At 37.2% G+C, this 19,891-nt stretch overlaps 4 protein-coding genes and 1 pseudogene across 5 annotated transcripts; all 5 read right to left on the minus strand.

Annotated features, from left to right (window-relative positions):
• Nucleotides 1–122: 122 nt before the first annotated feature.
• On the minus strand, nucleotides 123–1,818 carry LOC103339525 (large ribosomal subunit protein eL21z/eL21y-like). Its single transcript, XM_089043165.1, has 2 exons — nucleotides 1,415–1,818; nucleotides 123–581 (listed from the first exon to the last, which is right to left on the minus strand). The coding sequence occupies exons 1-2, from the start codon at nucleotides 1,649–1,651 to the stop codon at nucleotides 324–326; spliced, it is 495 nt and encodes a 164-aa protein (XP_088899291.1). The 5' UTR covers nucleotides 1,652–1,818; the 3' UTR covers nucleotides 123–323.
• An 894-nt stretch (nucleotides 1,819–2,712) lies between these two features.
• Nucleotides 2,713–5,022, minus strand: EDA12 (embryo sac development arrest 12). Its single transcript, XM_008242821.3, has 4 exons — nucleotides 4,594–5,022; nucleotides 4,330–4,491; nucleotides 3,962–4,151; nucleotides 2,713–3,138 (listed from the first exon to the last, which is right to left on the minus strand). The coding sequence occupies exons 1-4, from the start codon at nucleotides 4,804–4,806 to the stop codon at nucleotides 3,008–3,010; spliced, it is 696 nt and encodes a 231-aa protein (XP_008241043.1). The 5' UTR covers nucleotides 4,807–5,022; the 3' UTR covers nucleotides 2,713–3,007.
• A 1,007-nt stretch (nucleotides 5,023–6,029) lies between these two features.
• Nucleotides 6,030–8,096, minus strand: LOC103339634 (zinc finger CCCH domain-containing protein 1 pseudogene; annotated as a pseudogene). The gene is made up of 3 exons (XR_016122907.1): nucleotides 8,027–8,096; nucleotides 7,128–7,941; nucleotides 6,030–6,963 (listed from the first exon to the last, which is right to left on the minus strand). The product of XR_016122907.1 is annotated as a zinc finger CCCH domain-containing protein 1 pseudogene (transcript).
• Nucleotides 8,097–12,797: 4,701 nt separating this feature from the next.
• On the minus strand, nucleotides 12,798–14,286 carry LOC103339528 (uncharacterized). The gene has a single exon (XM_008242822.3). The coding sequence runs from the start codon at nucleotides 14,078–14,080 to the stop codon at nucleotides 13,346–13,348; it is 735 nt and encodes a 244-aa protein (XP_008241044.2). The 5' UTR covers nucleotides 14,081–14,286; the 3' UTR covers nucleotides 12,798–13,345.
• Nucleotides 14,287–16,578: 2,292 nt separating this feature from the next.
• Nucleotides 16,579–19,142, minus strand: CTF7 (protein). Its single transcript, XM_008242967.2, has 6 exons — nucleotides 18,830–19,142; nucleotides 18,239–18,509; nucleotides 18,053–18,148; nucleotides 17,873–17,941; nucleotides 17,094–17,431; nucleotides 16,579–16,796 (listed from the first exon to the last, which is right to left on the minus strand). The coding sequence occupies exons 1-6, from the start codon at nucleotides 18,997–18,999 to the stop codon at nucleotides 16,643–16,645; spliced, it is 1,098 nt and encodes a 365-aa protein (XP_008241189.1). The 5' UTR covers nucleotides 19,000–19,142; the 3' UTR covers nucleotides 16,579–16,642.
• Nucleotides 19,143–19,891: the final 749 nt, after the last annotated feature.

A 19,891-nucleotide genomic window follows, 5' to 3' on the forward strand; every position in this document is an offset into this window, starting at 1 on the left:
AACCATGAGGTGCTAATTTTTTAATGCAAAAAAAGGGCAAGGTTGAACCTGAAAAATAAGCATTTCTAAAAACCCAGCCACAGCTTTAAGCCAGCCAAGTGCTGGGAATAATCAGAAAAAACTTAAGCACAACACCACTAATAATATAGGTAATTCCAGACGATTTCCACATTCGCACAAAATTGTACTTGAAAACATCATGTATCATAAAACATTAAACTAAGCAATTTCTGCTGCAGCAGATGAAAGTACCTCAAACTAAAGAAGCACTTGAATAAACTAGACCAGTCCTTGAGGATAACCAACACAACCGTAAAATAGATCTAGTAGCCTCCTTTAAGATCATTGACGACATCATAAGGAATGGGAGTAACAGTTTCCATGACTGCCCCTTCAACCCTGAAACCTGGCTTGGGTCCCTTTGGCTGCCTCTTGGTGCTAATAACCTCACCCTTTGCCTTGGCCTCAGCCTTCAACTGATCATTCTTTATCTTCCTCAAACAGAATTCCTCAGTGCACCTTGAAGGCTGCACATGCTCCACACGCACATGGATCCTCTTCCTGATAATCCTGTTGCCAACCTGATATCATGCACAAGCATACAACTTGTAAACCTTCCAATAATCGATTGCAAAATAAAACATACAACAATCATTTAGCATCAGGGCAAAAGCAGGATAGAATTCCTCAAATCATGAGACAAAAGGAAACTAGATTTATGACAATGATCAAAATTACAGTGCTCAAATCAAAGCTCCTGATTGATCCAAGTAAAGGATTAACCTACATTATCTCCATTGTACAAAAATGGTTCTTCCTAGAATCACTAACCTACATAATCTTTTATTTCCACAAGTGAAAATAAATTAAAAACCTAATTTCCCGATCCATAAAGGAAAAACTGAATCAAACAAGTCATAACACATCCAGCAGACATGCATAAACTATATATAATCTGCACATAGCTTTCTATAGCTATTATTTCCCAATAGAAGCTGAACATTATTGACAACTTTTCTCGATCTTCCTTGCAGTGAGTTATAAACATCTGGCATACAGTAAGCCATTCTCTAACAGGGTGTATTACCCAGCTTCCCATTCAGCATAATCTAGACATCAACAGTACAATTAGCAGCTATAAACTAAAACCATCTGAAACCCACAAACCACATAAACATATACATATACATAAAATCCCCATTTCCACCTAACAACAACCACAACAATGATAGCTATAATGTACCCAGATGTCACTGAACACTGTTAAGTCGAAATCAAACCAAAAGTTTGGAAATTTCAACAAGAACCCACAAATCCAGACAACCATTCCACAGAAGCAAATCATCAAACACCATTCAAACAACAACTCAGAGTCCAAAAATGAAAATACAGAAAACCCAACGAAATGAATCACCTGCTTGTTTATCTCCACACCGATGGCGCGCTTGGTGACGTTCCAGACGCGACCAGTACGTCCATGGTAGAATTTGTGGGGCATACCCTTGTGCACGGCGCCGTTAACCTTGACATCGACATAGTCGCCGATCCTGTAGGTCTTCAGATAGGTTGAGAGAGGGATGTAACCCTTCTTCCTGAAGGCCCGCGAGAAGAGATCGCGAGTACGAGACCTGAGACCGTGTCCAGCCGGCATTTTGAGCCGCTCTCTCTCTAAGGTTTGGAGGTTTCTTTCAGAGAGTGGCTGCTAAAGCCCAAGACGATGAGAGTGTAGAGTTTTAACTCCAATTCAAAACACCGGCAAGGAGAGATGCTGGAAAGCTTAATTGTATATTGATAATGTTGAACTTAAATACAACGTTACAACTTCAGACTATGTTATCCTAAAGACTTGGTAATACAAAATAACGTGAAACATAACTCCTAATAGAATAGGATAATTAGTTTATTTAATTAAAAACAACTGCAGTAACTAGGTAAATATTTCTTGAACAATTAGTTTAGCGAGAAACCTTCAACATGCGCTACAGCTTCTGTCTTCAAGCACCATCCTTTATAGAGCAAACTCCAAACAATTTCCTTAGCTTCGAGAACACCGATAATTTGAGAGGTTTGATTAGAACACCGTTTTCATGAAGTGGTTGCAGTCCTACATTGGCTGCTTAGACAAATCTCAACTCTTTTCTCCTCTACAAAATGTTTCATATCTTATCCATGTTATCGCAGACATGAAGTACAACCCTCTCCTTTAATTGGGCTTCAAATTTCTGTCAATTGGGTCTTTCTAAAGAAGGACCACTTGGAATTTTTCTTGAGTGTTTAGAGTTTTTAATCAGTGTTAGATATTTAAAATTGAAATTTTTCAGAATTTTTTATTGTTTATAATCTAAGATTTGGGAATTTCTGAAATTTATTGGAATGGAGTAATTATATTCCGAATTTTCGGAATTGGCATCGAAATTGATTTCCAGTTTCGAACATGTTTCGGATGGAATTCGGATTGCCCGTTTCTCATCCGTTCCGGAGGAATTACAGGCCTATGAAATTTTTCATTTTGAAGTCTCATTGTGTATTGAACTTGTTTTGAAGAATATCGACTGAGAATGAACTTCTCTACACACTTTTTTCCTTCTCACTCTCTCCATTTATTTTTCATTTGAATGGTATTCAGAATCACTTTCATCAGCCTCTCACATTATGTTTTGTTCAATATGCATAATTGAACCTCATTTTGTCCAATATGGAGTGATATAAATATAAGAAAAAGAGCAAGCTTTTCATTCCCAATACAAAGTTTCTTAAACTTTTACTTATTTCAACAAAGCCCATCTTACAAAATGAGGTTTAAAAAAACCTTTCTAGGGAACCTATCTTACAAAATGAGGGGAAAAAACACAACTTTCTAGGGGACTTTCTTACATTTTCTTTAGTCCTACTGCACAAACCCCAAACGACAACTGACCTTCTATTCTTCAATGAGGCTTTTATTCTAATAACATTTCAAGAAACAAGACTCTACTTTATAGCAAAGAAAGGTGACCTCTCAGAGCTCTCAGTAAGTCCATTCTTGGGGCAAACGAACATCAGAACGAAGCTGGTTATAGCAATCCCCTCTGCCCATGCCCACGCTTTCGATAGGTTTCCTTTGCTGGGTGGCTTTAATCTGCTGGATATTTCTCAACCCTGCAACAAAAACATATAACCAATAAGGAAATCCACAACTGCAAAAAGAAAAATTGACAATTGACAGCCGTTGATCAATGGGGCTGCGGCCAGTCTTGGCTTTGTAGTTTTCTTGTAACAATGCAGCACTCAAACAGTTCAATGGATTTCTAATTTTGCTTACTAATTCCAAGCAGTGAAAACAAACATTCAACCTATCTAGAGGTCAGCACATGCAATATTACTCAGTTCATATATATATATATATATATATATATATTATATATAAGTGGACAGAACAGACCCATCAGTCCATATTCCAATAGAGATTAACATTAATGAATAGGTCCACCCAAAATATAAACAATGGGTTACTATTCTGCCTAAACAAGGTGCTTCAAGCATATGAAGAACCACTCAACAATCTTTCTCAATTAAAAACAAGATGTTCACATTTCAACTTTTAACTACAAGTGGAAATATATAGCATCAAAGAAAGGATAAAACTTCCATTTTTGTATAAAAGACACACCCTTTGTTTGGAGAAAAACTTCCATGAAAGGCTAATAATGCTATGACACGCGTGATAATACTTTCACGTGGCATAACATTATTGCTTGGTCGGAGATAACAATGCAACTAAGTTTTTCTCCTTTGTTTCAGATTGACACAAAACTTTGCAGAATTGGTACCAGAAAATATACAAAAACAAAAGTGTGCCAGAAACGCATCAATACAAATGCCGTTACGAAAGTACGAAAAGAATAAGGATAAAGTTGACGAAAATTTAAAAAAAAATCAAAATCAAAACTCCGAACAGCAGAACAAAGAAATAATAACTCACCCTGTTTCTTTTTGACCTGAGGATTACTGGTGGTGGTTGTGGTATTCAAAACCCTGGGATGAAACACACCTGTGCCTCCAGAAACCTTCTCAAAACCACCCATTGATCCAATCCCACTTCCCTGATACGTCCAAAGACGGTTTTGCTGTCTATTCAAAACCCTCTTCCTAGTTTCCAGAAAGCTACAGACCTGCCAAAAATGACAGCACATTACCATTAGCAACTCTCGAAACTCTGCCACTCCATTTATTGAAAGCTGGGAAAAAGCAAAAGGCTTGAAAAGACAGACCAAGAGTAAAAATAAATAAATAAATACATGACAGAGAAAGAAGGAAAACCCGGTTCAAGTTTTTTGGTTCATTGTTTACCTGAAGTTGAGCCGGTTTCAGAAACTGATTGTGGTAATGGAGTTCAGCCCCATACCCATGAAAGCTTGCACCTTTCTCTTCAAGACCATGACTGAGGCTGAGATTAAGAGACCTCTGAGGCAGAGAACCAAGCTGGTTGTACTGAACCGGCGGTCTGAACGGCTGCAAACCCAGTACAAGCAAAGACAAAATAGACCATGTCAGTGTTAGCTAGCTCTGTGTGTGTGTGTGTGGGAGAGAGAGAGAGAGAGAGAGAGAGAGAACCTCCATGGGTATATGTAGCAGAGATTTTGAAAGGCATTGACGTTGTCTGAGGAAAGAAAGAGCAGCCAAGTGTTGGGCGAGCTCGTCCATGGAAAGAAAATGGTGGGGGTTAAGTTTGGAGGTTGAGTTGGCTACTTCGTTGAGGAAAATGTCTGAGGGAAGCCATCGTTCACCATCATTCAGATTTGGAGGAAACCCAGCCATTTTAAGCATAACCCACCAAACTTCAATTCAAACACCCAAAAAAAAACAAGAAGAACAACAACCAAAAAAAAGCAAGTTCTTTTTGCAAGAAGAAAACAGAGAACAGAGAAAACACAGAAAACAGAGAAATAATTTATTTTTTTCAATAAAACAGAGAAAGATAGAGAAGGAAAAACAGTTTCAAGGGTCTGAAAAGCGGGACTGCCATGGTCTTACTTTCAAAACAACATTGTACTCTCTCTCTCCTCTATAAAGAAGATAGAGACAAGTGTATTATGTTGCGGCCCGTTTGGTTCTCAAGGAAAACGAGTTTTTGGAAACTGATTAATGACTCAATGAGCAGTTGTCAATTTCAAGACTCAATGGAATTGGGAAATTTAAAAAACTGGGTATTTATTACAATGTTGTCAAAAAATACTACTTTCCCAAGAATTTATTCACAAAAATAAAAAATAATTTTAAAATAGGAATATCTAGGTGCCAAACAAGCCCTTAGAGCCCAGCTTGGGCTTAGGCCCGTACTCACACAACCTCTTGAGCTTGGCCCGTACTGGTCGGCTCGTTCGCGTTCCACTACTCGGCCGTTTTGGTCTTTGTTGCACAACGCAAAACCTCCTTTCCTCTATACTCACACGCGTGGGAAAATGCGTACTACTTGCAATAGAAAGCCGACGCGTGTCCCCTGGGACACGTGGCGCTGTATTGATTTCAGGTAGATAAAAGGTCTACAGGGGAGTGAGTGTGCCGTTGCCCGGGAAAGGCTGATACGTTTTTGCAGGCACAAATCAACGCAATGGATGTCACCACCTGCTAAGACTCGTCCCTTTCGCTGAAACGTGTCTTATGAAGGATGGGATATATTGTGTGCGTGCATTCACAATAGTTATCGCGTCCCTCTCCCTTTTCTTGTACTATCATCTTCTCTTCTTCTTTCTTTTGGGTACTTCTTCTAGTCTTTTAATTTTTAAATTGTGTTTTATGTTTTTAATCTTTACAATTGTTAATTAGAATATAATATAGTAAATTCACATTTTTTTCATATTTAAAAAATTAAAAAGCAATTCTCATTATCTTTATTAATTCTAAAATAAATTTAAATTTTAGTTTCACTTATTTAAAAGTGTTTGGACAAAAATGATGTTTCCAATTTCAATTTTATTGACGAAACTGGTGGAATGAACGAAATAAAACATCTACAAGAGTACGAGAATTTCCTAGCGAAACTAGCTGAATGAACGAAAATAAAACATCAATAAGAGTAGGAGAATTGCAAGGGCATTGAAGGGCCAGCTTCAGTACAAATTCATTGGCAATTACACTTACCAATCCAGTAAACTAGTTTCCACTAATCAACATGGGAGAAATGTTGGATACCACCACAGGATTTCAGTACGCAAATTTATATGGAAAGAAATGTGTAAGAAATGTAATAAAAGGCAACAGATTTCCGCCAAACTTCTCATTTCAGATTGGTACCATAATGCGAAATCCAGGCACTTATGAACAACCACCCACACTCGCATATTGGGGGATTTGTAGGAAATTCTCAATCACTCAGCATGTAGCCAAAATTCCATCTCTTCACAAAACATGAAAAAGGAAATTTTCTTTTCCCCATTCAAGCTTGGAAACACTCAAAGATCAATCCTTTTAAGAAATCTTCAAAAGGCCCTACAACCATTCCCACTATTCTAAATTTAATTCTCACACTGCATATGTTCCCAAATTCAATTGCAGGCTTCAGACAAAAGGACCCATGCCCAAAAAATTTACCTCCAAACTTTGACAATTGCAGTTCCTAACTAAACGACATCGTTTTCTCTATTAGCCAAGCCTTCCAGCTCCAAAAGGGTATCAAAATGTGCTGTATTATATACCCATAAAGTATGCCATAGTAAGGTATACCTTCCTTAGCGTATACCAAACCGCATACTATCAATCACTATCACCATCCTCTCTCTCTGTTCACACTTTCTCTTCAAAACTTGGCCATGGAGTGGGGAAATGTTCCTGCTCACATGCCTTGAAAGCAAAGAGTTCAATAAGTGAATGTAGTGGAAGTTATTTGTCCTCTGCAGCCATCCTTCTGCGTATCTCATGAGCCGTATTGAATATGCCAAGAGTAGGCTTGTCGCACACAAAGCACTTCTTGTTCTTTGAATGATGCTGTGAATGAAAAAGCAGATTAACGTTACAAAAAGCTTAAAAGAAACTCAACATTGAAACACAATGACTATTATACTTGATCCGCAAGTCTAAAACGACATTGAATTCCATAGAGCTATCGCAGCCACAGGAATTAAGATGATACATTAAGAAAGAGAACTCACCTTTAGTGCACAGTGCTCGCAGAAGTAGTGTTGCATTTAGTCACAACAGGATCAACAAATGGTTGCCGGCAGATGAAACATGCAAACGGTAACGAGCCATCCTCATCATCATCGTCATCATCTTCCTCTGTCTGGTCCACATCATCCTCACCCAAAGCTAAATTTCTCTTCCTTATTTTCTCTGCTTCGTCCCACTCCCTTTCCATCTGCCACCCAGACTTGTAGTCTCCACGATCATGCATAAACTTGCAAGAATCTCCATACCCACAATAACCAGTCTCTTTGTAATCCTTACATATGTCTGGCTGATAATCAAATCTTGTGGTAACTCTGATGTGAGCAGAAGCCCTGAGAGGCCCATGGGAACCTCCCGCTTTCTCACTGGCCACTGTTAGCTCTCTTCGGAACCCAGCCTTGTAATCAGTATATCCATGGATCCCTTTATACAACTTTTCGTCTCCAATACCTTTGCTCTTCCCCTTCAAAGCCTCCTCTGCCAGCTTAAGAACTCTCTCACGAACTGCTCGGGCATCTCTAGAGAACTCAGTCTCAATCTCCAAAGTCGCAGTTGCTTTACTATCATGTTCAACTTGGATTTCTTTTGAAGACTTGAACTCAAATATTGCACTGCTATCAGGCGTAGAGCTCTTAGAGAGTCCACTAGAAAAATACAGCTTGCCATCAAGCTTTGAGGCTTTTCTTTGACTTGGTAATGATGTACCCCCAGATTTTGAGGAGTCTTCCTCCTCATCTTCATCAACCCTTCGCTTTCTAATGTTTTGCTTCTTCAATGGCTTCCAGAAGAAGTTGCAAACTGGAAATGCAAAAGAACAATGTCACAAAGTTACAGTGCACACAATGGAAACAGATATACAAAATTCAAACAATAGCACACATACCTGCACCAGGTTCTGCATTTCCATCCGAATCTGTTATATAGGCACAAGCAACCAAAGCAAGGGGGCGAATTCAATCACCGTTACTTGGTTATTGCAGCTGAGTTGCCGAATTAGGGTTTTGAGGGGTAATTCTTCCTTTTTTTTTGGCCACTGCTGACAAACAAAATTCACTTAATAATTTAACCAAAAAACTCATACATGGATTTATACAAGAATGTCATAAAATACAGTGAAACTCAACGAACTTAAAATTTCTCAGAAAAAAGAGAAAACAAATGTATAAATTCCATTATATTATGTGGTCGATAATAAATTTAGTGTTTGTTTCCCAAGCAACCTATGAAATAACAGAGAAAAGATCCATGAATGCTTGATCCAGATATACTGTTATTCCAAAGCTTCAATGAAAATCAGCACCAAAAAGTGATGATTTGGTGCAACCCTAGTGCTGAATTTCACCAAATTAGTTCCCTTGACATTTTACAATACTCCATTATCACATTTTAATATGTCCATTGTGCATGGGAATCTGCTTGCAATGAAGACCCAGGAAGCTAAACTTTGTAGCACTCAAATGGATTCAGGCTAACAAAGTATGAGTACATAAAATATATACACTTCACAATTCATAGGTTATTGATCATAGACCACACGACAGTCTGTTAATTTGATCAACATAATTAATCTCATAAAGAGCAATCACATTTCTTACTTTGTTAATTTGATCAACATTTCTATATATAGGTACTAATATCACAAGATTGATATATAACAGGGTATTAGAAAAATGAAAATTCTTGAGCTATAGTTGAACTCCTTTCACAGGATAGCTAGGGTTTCAACAGTGCAACATATTGCTGCTAACAATTAGAGAGCCATTCTAGTTGAAATTTAAGATAATAGTAAGATGAATCTCAAAGTTTGATTCATTTTTCAGACTAACTAATCTTGATTTGGAAAAAACTAGAAAGAGCTATAACATGCAACTCAAAACAGATTTGCAATGAGGACTTAATGTTAATATAAAGAAGATAAACATGATGTTGAAAGCATTACATTGGAAACATGATCACAATGACAGCAAGACTTGAGCCAGAACGCAACTCTTTTTTTCCCTTTGACTACTAACCTTTTATTAACATGATCACAATGACAGCAAGACTTGAGCAAGACTTGAGCCAAAACATGATCACAATGACAGCAAAATTCTTTTTTTAATGTAATAAAGCATTCACCTAATATGTCATGCTGCATCCCTTTAAGAGCGAGTAAAGTGAAATACGCAAAACATGGAAGCTATGCTACCATTCCTGCTGCCTAATCTTTATCAATGATGGGGTCATGCTTAATTCATATTTAACTCCAAACCCTTCGTTGAAAAATGGGAAAATCACTGGTTCATGTCACATAGCAAGGAAGATCCAACATTGAATTTTTTAATTTTTTTTCTCTTTTATTTTTAAAAGAGGTAAGAATTAAATTCCCAACTCGCTCCACACGCCACAAACAAATCAATTAACTCAATCTTCTCTTTTAAACCCTACCAACACATGCCATGAATGAGATCGTTCTGTCTTAAATTTCTTGTCTGTTAACTAATAAGTAGTGAATTACATAGTTACAAAATATGCATATCCATTACAAGGTTTGAAGAAAAGGAAAAACTACGTAATCTTAAGAAAAATGTGAAGAAATTTATCGGCAGTCAATGGAAACAGGTTTTGATTATCTAATGGCTTATGTTTGTGATGATATTTAAATAAGTTGAATGGTTCAAACTATTATTTTTATGAGGAAATTTGTGCAAGAAATAAAAATGGTGATGATCCATTTTGTGCAAGCATCTGCTTTAGCCTTTACAAACTACAAGCATAAATAGGGCCTCTGCATTATCATAAATAACTGGTTTGTTTGTAACATAATGCAAAGTTTAAGGATATGGTACAAGCCTATAGATGCCCTATTTCATTGTACCGTTGCCACTTGAAGGAACTCTTAACACATGTTCACAGGCACTAATCTACTGTTGCCTTATTGCACCCTCCTAGCCCACCTAGCTCTCTAGCTTTTGCTGATACATATCTATCCATCTCCTTTGTAATATTGTCACTTTACACCAGTAGTTCTGAATTTCCATCAGAAGAAAAAGCCTGAAATCTGTTAAGATCAGTCTCTTTTGCCCAATTTGACTTCCAAATTCCATTCGCTTTCTCTTTTTTCCCCTTTTGGGGATGGGAGTTTCAATCCTCCTGATCAGTCCCTTTTCATTCCCCATGTCAAGAACAAGAACCACCAACACCAATATTTAGTCAGTCCCTCACAAAATAAAAAAATAAAAGCTGAACCCTCTATTTTGTTTTCATCCTCCTACCGGTGAATTCAATGCAAACCTAGTCACTTGAAATGAATATCCAATAAGCCTCTCCTGTCTATGATTCTATCTCTATATATATTTGAAGTTAGAGAGCAACAAGGGAAATTATGAAGAGGAATTTCAGTACTCTGTAGCAGACTAGGGAACTAATTTTAGAATGCAGAGCAGAACCAAACAAACAAAAATCACAAAATACAGTAGTAGAACCAAACAACAGAATTTTTTTCCCTTTGACTACTAACCTTCACAGCAATCACCAAATCCAATCTTTGTCCAATCTCAAAGGAAATCGGAATTTTTAAACAGAACCTGCCAAATTAATTAAACACAAACAGCTGAAATCAAACCCTATCGTTCAAAAAACTTCAATGAAAAACCCACAAAAAAATTTAAAGATTTTGCAAATCAAATTCCCTAGGTTAAATAAGGGCTTCTGACTTTATTTAATTGGCGACGGCGCAGCAGCAGACGGCGTTCGCAGCCAACGGCGTCACCGACTCACCGGAACCACCAGCACACGGCGACGAATGGCAGATGAGTTACACAGCCCTAAGCTTTTGTCCGGGAGAATAGAATGCCAAAACGAGCGTTTTGTTTAAGTGAGAACTCAAAACGGTGTCGTTTTGCGAATGCCAATTGAAGAAAAAACTAGGGGTGGGCACGGTTCGGTTTGGACCGATTTTTGTCTCAATTAGAACCGATCTAATACTTTTCATTCGGTTTGGTTCGGTTTGGTTTTAATTAAAAAAATTCAAAAACTATCTGGTTCATGTTGAACCAGTTTCAGTCCGATTCGGTTTTGGTTCGGTTTGGTTTTGAATCGGATTATTAAAATTATTATTTTTTAATTATTTTTTCAACTGAAATTTTATTTTTTTGACTTGAAAATTAATAAATTATTTAATTTCATATAAAAATAAATATTAAAGTTAGAAGAGAGAGATGTTTTGAAATTGAACTTGAATAAATATTAGTTATGAAATTAAAAATATAACATTAAATATAAATAAATATTGAAATTATATATATTTTAATTTGACCGGTCCGGTTTGGTTTTTGACTATTTGGTCAACTAGATTTTGTTTCGATTTTTTTCGGTGAGATTTGGCTCGGCTTTCCGGTTTGCCGGTTTGAATGCCCACCCGTAGAAAAAACATATAGCTTCTCTCCTTCTTTGCCCTCTTTCTATTTTTTATTTTCAATTTCTCTTCGTTTACCATGAAATCAAATATGTGAAATTATTATTTTAGACCCAAAGACACTGACACACACACCTTTCATATGCTGACACGTGTCAATCTCTTTAATTTTTTTCTTATTTTTTTCTTAAGAATTCCTTGTTACACCCTAAACCTCCACAAATCTACTTTCAACTTGTAAAACCCAAAGAGATAAGAATAACTCAGCTTTGTTTATAAACAAATCAAAACAAGAATTAATGTTCTATATCCTAACACTCTTGTTTCTTTGATCCAATAATTATTATCAACTAAAAATGGTGGAATCATGATTTTATACTTCCATATAAAAGGTTATGTTGTAAGGAGTTTGTAACAATTTTTAATGTACTTTTCTAATTTTTAATTAGTTTTCTATGAATTTATTAAATTATAAACACACAAAAAGTAAAATAAAAGGACACATGGCACTATCGGAAGGCGTTATCTGTCATAAATAGTGATGGCGCACTAGTTAAAAATTATAATAAATAGTGAATTTGTTATTATATTTTCATATTTTAACTTCCAAAATTCGTAATAAATACATCCAAAAAATACAAATTCGTAGAAACTCCTTGTAACATTTTCTTCGTGATAATCCAAAATTATCATTTTGATTAATAAAAGTAATTACCCAAACTCAATTTGTTATACTAATTATAACAATAACCTAAAGATGATTAGACTTCCTCGTTACAAATCTTGTTTCAATTGGTACTTTAAAATTTCTATAACTCATAAGTTTATGTTGGCACTTTATTATCGAATATAAGATTGTAAAGAATTTGTAGTAATTTTCCATGTATTTTTCTTATTGAATACCACCGCAGGATTTAGGCAACTTTATATGGCAAAAAATGTGTACGAAATGTAATAAAAGGCAACAGATTTCCGCCAAACTTCTTCTCATCTCAGATTAGTACCATAATGAGAAATCAAGGCACTAATCATGATCAAACAACTACACTCGCATATTGGGGGCTTTGTAGGAAATTCTGCAATCACTCAGCTTGTATGACCACATCTATAACTTAATCTATATATATAATTTTTTATTTATTTAAGTATATTATATTATAATAATAGGGACAAAAGCAAAGCTTTCAACCTGGAAAAAGGAGCAAAATGGGAAAATCCAAACCCAGAAGCAAAGGAACAAAGAAAGAAAGAAATCCAGTTAGGTACTGTGGAGCCCCATCCTCCAATATCAATGAATTCATTCTGGATGGAAATTGGAAATTGGAAAATACAAAATGAGACAAAACCAAAACCACACCCAAAATTCCATCCCTTCCCCAAACATGAAAAAGGAAATTTATTTTTCCCCAATCAAGCAACTACACATTAGTTTCAATTGCAGCTTGGAAACACTCAAAGATCAACCCTTTTAAGCAATCTTCAAAAACCCTACAAACATTCCCACTACCCTTAATTTAATTCTCACACTGCATATGTTCCCAAACTCAATTGCAGGCTTCAGACTAAAAGGACCCGTATGCCCTGAAGATTCACCTCCAAACTTTGACAATGGCAGCTCCTAGCTAAACGACATCGATTTCTCTTATATACCCATAAATTATGTCATAGTAAGGTATATCTTCCTTGTCGTATACCAAACCGCATACTATCAATCACTATCACCATCTTCTCTCTCTGTTCACAATATCAACAAGTCCAGCAAATCAAAAAAGGGAAAACCCCATAAAGCCCCGATTTTCATGAGCTTTACCCTTTGGCGGGTCGGGAAATCGGACCCGCCGGAGACCTGAACCCGAAAGTCACAGCGTCGTAAGCGCACCAGTGGAATCCGACTTCTCTCCCCATCGCTTTTGCTCTTGAACACTCCTCGCACACCACCGCTACGCCACCTCCCCGGCCCAGCCCAAGCCCAAGCCCATCGGATCTTCCCAGGCCCATGTTCATCAAATACCTCTCCTTCTCCATCTGCAACTCCCTGATCCGATTCTCGTACTCGACCCGACCCGCAAACGGAAAACCCAAACCGGCAACGTTTTCGATCTCCATACCCCGCCTCAATAGCATAACGTTCTCAAGACTGAGGCTCTTGTTGACCGGATTGTGAGCTCCGAACGACGCCGTGTTGTCGTACTCGTTTTCTTGAAAATCTTGGGGGTGGTGGTGTTGAATCTGGCTATTCTTGGAACGCCGCTTCTCGCGTCTCGACCGCTTTAGCTCCACGAGAAAGAAGCAGTTCTTCTCGCGAGAAATCGCGCCGAAGTTGACCTTGCCGGTGATGGGGATTCGCCGGCGAGTATCCGGCGAGGAGAGGAAGACCGTGAACTGGTGCGGCGAGATTCCGATCTTGTTGCTCAGGAGCGACAGGAACAGCTTGAACTCTAGGGCGTCGTTAACGACGACGTTTCCGATATCGGTCTCAGTCTCGCCGTCGGAGAAGACGATCGGAAACGAGACGCCTCTTGCTCTGGGGTCCTCCACCATCTTCGCAGCGGTTTCCGGCAAGATGACGTCAGATTCCGGAGCTTGAATTCGTCAAAGTTTGAAGGTCGAAATGAAAATCAGAATAAATTTTGGTGTTTGTGGAAGGAAGAAATGAACAGGAGTAAGGGGTTTTATATAGAGGTGTGGGGTTTAGGACGGAAGTAGTAAATACGGTAAGGCGGTAGGGGTATTTGAGGAATAAAAGTTTTGATGTTTCGTGAGGAGCCAGGGTGATCGTATCTTCCCGAGCACACACATGCCTTTTATGTAATAACTGAAGGCTTGGGGCCCAAGCAATCGAAAACGGCGCGTTTCGGCTCCTGTTTCAGAAATTAACTTTTTTAGTACCTACATTTAATTTAACTCTGACAATTCCGTTTTTCTTTTTTTTATGCACTGACAATTTTTATTATTATAATAAACTAGCAGAAAAATACAATCAAAATAATCAGGTCCTGATTTTTTCTTTTTCCTTTTTCTACAACGAAAATATAAAATATATATATATATTACCATTTATTTATTTTCTTGCTTCTCCCATTTCTTTCTACCGGTCACGTCACCTCTTTCCTCGTCTCATCTCGTCTGTCTATCCTGCAAGCCAACGATGATGTACGTCATAGGTCCTAATGGCCAACATTGGTCAGTCTGATGATGATAGCAAATCTATTTTTTTTTTCTGACCCAATAAAAAAGACTATCTTTTTCAGTTTGAAGCAAATTTTAAAAATGTATGACATTGAATTAGAAGACTTAGCACCTACGGAATTCATCATCACATTCAATTTCATTTCTCAAATTTATCACAAATTTAAAATTTTACATAAGTTGTACTGATTTACTCATGATTTACTATTTTCTTATTTTATATCAGTGTTAAGAGAAGATGTCTCAAATTCAAGTGTCCTTACTATGTTGATAAAAAATGAGCTCCAATGTTACTTGCGCAAGAGCTCTTAGACTTTGAAAGTTACCATTTTACGCTTTGTGTGTTGAGTTTGGTCAAAAGTCTAACTCCAATTATTTCACCGAAATAACATGAGAGTTGAAGCAAGGTGCACCATTTAGAGGTTCTAAATTCAAGTTCCTATTGGATGAGAAGAACTTACATGTAATATGGATGCCCCTGTGGCGTTATTTCAAGCTAATCACGTATTGTCATGTTGAAAAGTTTAAATACACGACAATAAATAATTGGCTTGCGATAGCACCACAATGGTATCCCCAGTATAAGTAAGTTTTTCTTCTCTTGGATTGATTAAACAAAACTTAAGCAAGAGTGTATGTGTTGGTTCCTAACCTAATCCCCACCTTCCAACCCTTTCCATATCCATTTGCAAAACCAATTCATGCCATTTCTATACACTTCCATATCTCCACGTTCTTCTCCTGTCTGCTAGTTTAAATAGAAGAACGACAATCCTCATGTTGCCGTTGAAGTTTTGCCAACCACTGACGTTCAAATGAGACCTAAACTTGACAACAATCCTGAATTGAACAACATTGGCCAGCATGGGTCAAACGACACTTATCAGAAATTTGGCCCTAATCAATTTGTTGTTCTTGGTTTTCATCAATTACAACATAGGAAAATTTTGAAACTCCCTAAAGAAAAATTAAAATATAAAAATGAAAACTATAAGTTATAACCACCCTTTTTTCAAGAAAATATTATTTATTCTTTTATTAATCGAAAGAAATTCAAATTTGAAATTTCTAACAATAATAATAAGGAGAAATTTCACTAGACGAAGCGTTAGTTAGTCATAAAGCTGAGAGAGATAAGGCCTAGTAAGGGTCAATTGTTGTTGAAAAGTTCTATATAGATAGCTTGCACGAGTAAAAGTTACATATCTTTACCAAAGTTAGACTTTTTTTCAGTAACTTGAATGATATTTTGTTAGGCTAACCGCTTTACATTTAAACATCATTTCACGTGTTGGCCACGTGATAAATAAACAACGTTTTATTGCTTAACGGGACTTAATTGCCCTCCTAGTTTGGAAAAACGCAGGCACTTGCCCATTCATGTCAATGAAGTTGTTCAAACATCTCTTTTGGTAATTGGTCGTCATCCATGGAGGAGGCTGCTCCTCCCAATGGGTACGGAAGAAATGAGGGGAAACTTTTTTCTCATTTTTAAAAATCCCTTTGGAAACTTGTAAGGGTCTAAATTAATAAAGCTTTTTGGGCCTCTCTTTCTCTCTGTATTTGATCATAAATATGCTCAAGGTTTGCAGCCTCCAAGGCATCATGGGGTCCCTAAAACATTTAACAAATGCCTCAGGAAATATCAATGTGTAGCCTTCTCTGGGTGTTATCTAATCATTAAATATACACTATTAAAAGTAATTTGGTTTTATTATTATGAATTATTCATTCTGTATTTGAAATGTTCAAGGAGGGAGAAATCATTGTCTTTTTATCTAGCTTGACCGAGCATTTACCCCTGCATTCTAGGTCCTAGATTCGATTCCGTCAAAAAAAGATGAAAAATTGGGAATAAGTTTAATTTCGTACGTTCATAATTGAACAAGCATGTAAATTGTAATGAAGATTCATTTAAATAGAATCTGGACCTTTAAGATTGTTGGTTTTGTACACCAAAAAATATCCACCACCAATATAATTGGATGCCAAAGCCTTTCCAGCTGATGTTGGTTGAGAGAATGCCAATTGAGAGTGTTCAAGGACAAATCCCATGCAGAAACTTTTCCTGTGAGAGAGAAAGCGTAAGAAAACAGCAAAATGTTAATCAAACAAATATCAAGAAAAGCAAGCAATTCAATGTCAATTGTCCAGCAAACGGAACTTGCATTTCTGTTTAAGAAACTTGGACAAGTTATTGTGCTAAAATCTACTTAAAGTTAGCTGACATGATTTGGCTTGCAGGTTGGGATCCAAACCACAACATTACCATATCATACATTTGGTTTCCATTTGATGAGAATATAAAGAAACTACCCACCAAGAGGAAAAGCCAGAGGAAATAATACCAAGGAGTTGAAGTTACCTCAGGGCATCCAGTAACTGGGTGGCTATGTGTTTTCTTCTGTTAGCTTGAGTGACCCAAATGGCTCTGATGCCGCAGACAGCAGGCACTGCTTCCTCTTCACAAAATATAGCACCGTTGAGATTCTCGTTCAAAGCTTCAGGAACAGAAGGGGCTTTTCGCATGACTTCCCTTTGAAATCTGATATCCCCAAATTGGAGAGTGGTTAGTTTTGGTTCATTTGTAGTAGTACCATCGGAACTTCCATTAACTGCACATGAGAGGACTTTGTGTGCTTCTTTTATTGGCTCTGCAACTAGACACCCAACAATCCTTTGGGACAAAATGAACAGGTACACCTGCAAACATAAGGGTGAGATACCACACCGAAAATGGAGCTAATGGCTGAATCATACCATATATATAGATATATATATATAGAGAGAGAGAGAGAGAGAGAGAGAGAGAGAGAGAGAAAGAGATACCAAGGCATTATTGTAATCCTAAATTGTCAAAAGAGAGATGGGTTTATTACAAAACAAAATTTTGGAAAATAAATCCAAAGCATTCAACATTGTCCTGGTCCGGGAAAACATAATCATACAGACTAGCCATTTGTACTATTGTGGAATTACAAGGCCCCACTGTGTTCGTAAAAGTCCTATGGAAGTGTGAAATGAACCAACACAATGAAAAAACAAATAGTAGTTCAAGAATTTTCTAGACATTTGATGCAGCAACGATTCTGGTAGCGTTTTTCTGATTCATTAAGTAGAAGACTAAAAGTTATTGTCAGTCACCTTACACAACTTGTGCAAAATCCATCCACTTCCAAGTTCACTCTCCATCATCTTCACAACTTCCCCAACCTGCCAGTACAAAACAGCAGCTTAGTTAAGCAAATCTTTGAGTTTCCTTGAAACAGTGCCCCCATTTACATAAAGTATCAGATTCAAGAAAACGGAATGTTGAGTTTGAACCTTGTTTCTCTGAGCAGGAGGGTCACAATCTAACACCAAAACAATCCGACCTCCTTCAGCTGAAGGCGTATGAACAACCCTTTCATTGCACCATCCCTGCAAAACATAGTCAGCAACTTTGACAAAATAAGCACCCAAATGGACCTAAGAAACTCGTGGAGACACATAATCTAAAACCATTTGCACCTTGAATTGAATTCCACGGGTATAGTCCTTGTGAAATGCCTTGTGAGCCTTCTCATCCTCTTCATCTCCAGCCGTATACTTGACCCCACAGGTGGAACATGTGTGCAGATTAAAATCAGACTGACCGAACTCTAAATAGAACTGAGCATAACTTCTCTTCTTGTTCTTCACCACTGTTCTTCCCAATGTGGATGATTTTGGCTTCCCAGAATTATTATAAAAAATGGGTCTCTCCGCCAACTGGTTAACTGAACCTTTGTCACTTTCACCCCTTCATTACACAAAGAAAATATTGGAAAGGGGAAAAAAACAAATAAGAAAAAGGGTCAGTAAATCATTACTGATATTCCTACAAAATCCTAGATTTTCTGCTAGAAAAACCCCAGAAATTAAATCCACGCTAAACCCAATTCCTAATTTCTTAATTGAAGCTACTGGTGTTTTAGCTTTCGTCTTTGTAGATTCAATAACCCAGAAACGAAATATTAAAAAAGATAAACTGAAAAGCGAAAAATCCATTTTCGCCCTCTGCCTTTTCTCTCAGCCACCCAAACAACAACCAGCCCAAGTAAAAACCAAAAAACAAAATACCTTTGAAGGTTTCGATCTCTTCGCTTGTAAGTGTTGCAATATTGGTGGTGCGTCTTTTCCCAGATGGCCAATTCGTCGTCGTCTCCGTCGCTCAAAGTCGGAGGTGCGTCTGCTAATTTTATTGAAAAAGAAGGAGAGGGTTTGAAGAAGGCACTGATCTTAGATTGCATTGCATGAATTGCGTGGAATTTGATTTGGGGTTCGATCTGATTGCATTACGCCTCAATCATCATTTACTTTGATTTTGGCGCCCAGAAATTTGGTAGACTCCAGAATGAATTTAATTTTCCCTCCTAATTATTGTAGCCTCCAATTTTTTCTTGGGCCTGTCCGTTGGCGATGAACCCTAAATATTTCTTCCGTGGACCCCTACAAAGGAGGCCCAATAAGTTAATTTGATAAGTTGATTTGATTTGTGGCTTGTTTGGGAATGATTCTGCCCATAATCACTTATGGGTAGAAGTAACTTGTACGTGCTTCTCCATCTCCATATAAGTGATTTTTAGCTTATCCAAAATCACTTTTAAAGGAGCCCTAAGTTGATCTACAACAATTAATTAAATGAAAATTAAAAACATAAAACAGTTTAGAAGTCCAATTGATTAAGTAATCATATAATATATATTTTTATAAATATTAATATATTTTACATATATTCGAATATTTAACACTATCATCAACCACTATGTCTTCTTCAGCTGCCGAGTTCTAAGCCCCATACTCTCAGGACCGACAAATTCAACATTCTCCAGCACTTCCTTTTCAGATTCGTTGCTGCCATTATCTTCTCACAAAATAAAGAATATCAAAATTGGGAAAAACAACACAATTAAAACTAAAACTTTGCTCAACTTAAAAAGGAAAATAAAAACATTAAGGCCCCGTTTGGTTTATAAGAAAAGAGGCTTGAGAATGGCTTTCCCATGTTTGGTAAGTCCAGACATGGAAAATGGTTGGCTTGCACATATAAAAGTAAGAGAGAAAGTGAAGCCCTCCTCCAAACTTGGGTTTTGTTTTCCCTCCTCATGGGAAAGTTCGGGAAAATAAGCCAACATTAAATGC

This window comes from Prunus mume, linkage group LG8 (genome assembly GCF_029339155.1).
Source record: "Prunus mume cultivar Tortuosa linkage group LG8, ASM2933915v1, whole genome shotgun sequence".
Classification (NCBI taxonomy): Eukaryota; Viridiplantae; Streptophyta; class Magnoliopsida; order Rosales; family Rosaceae; genus Prunus; species Prunus mume.

Excerpts from the sequence above, each read along its gene's own strand:
- LOC103339525 (XM_089043165.1), bottom strand. The coding sequence starts at position 1,651 with ATGCCGGCTGGACACGGTCTCAGGTCTCGTACTCGCGATCTCTTCTCG. Across the intron at positions 582-1,414 it reads GTGTGGAGATAAACAAGCAG|GTTGGCAACAGGATTATCAG; the intron begins GTGATTCATTTC and ends GCATGATATCAG.
- LOC103339528 (XM_008242822.3), bottom strand. The coding sequence starts at position 14,080 with ATGGTGGAGGACCCCAGAGCAAGAGGCGTCTCGTTTCCGATCGTCTTC.
- CTF7 (XM_008242967.2), bottom strand. The coding sequence starts at position 18,999 with ATGCAATCTAAGATCAGTGCCTTCTTCAAACCCTCTCCTTCTTTTTCA. Across the intron at positions 17,942-18,052 it reads CTCCTGCTCAGAGAAACAAG|GTTGGGGAAGTTGTGAAGAT; the intron begins GTTCAAACTCAA and ends TTGTACTGGCAG. Across the intron at positions 17,432-17,872 it reads TTTTGCACAAGTTGTGTAAG|GTGTACCTGTTCATTTTGTC; the intron begins GTGACTGACAAT and ends TTATGTTTGCAG.
- EDA12 (XM_008242821.3), bottom strand. The coding sequence starts at position 4,806 with ATGCTTAAAATGGCTGGGTTTCCTCCAAATCTGAATGATGGTGAACGA. Across the intron at positions 4,152-4,329 it reads TGAAACCGGCTCAACTTCAG|GTCTGTAGCTTTCTGGAAAC; the intron begins GTAAACAATGAA and ends CATTTTTGGCAG. Across the intron at positions 3,139-3,961 it reads TCAGGTCAAAAAGAAACAGG|GGTTGAGAAATATCCAGCAG; the intron begins GTGAGTTATTAT and ends TTTTTGTTGCAG.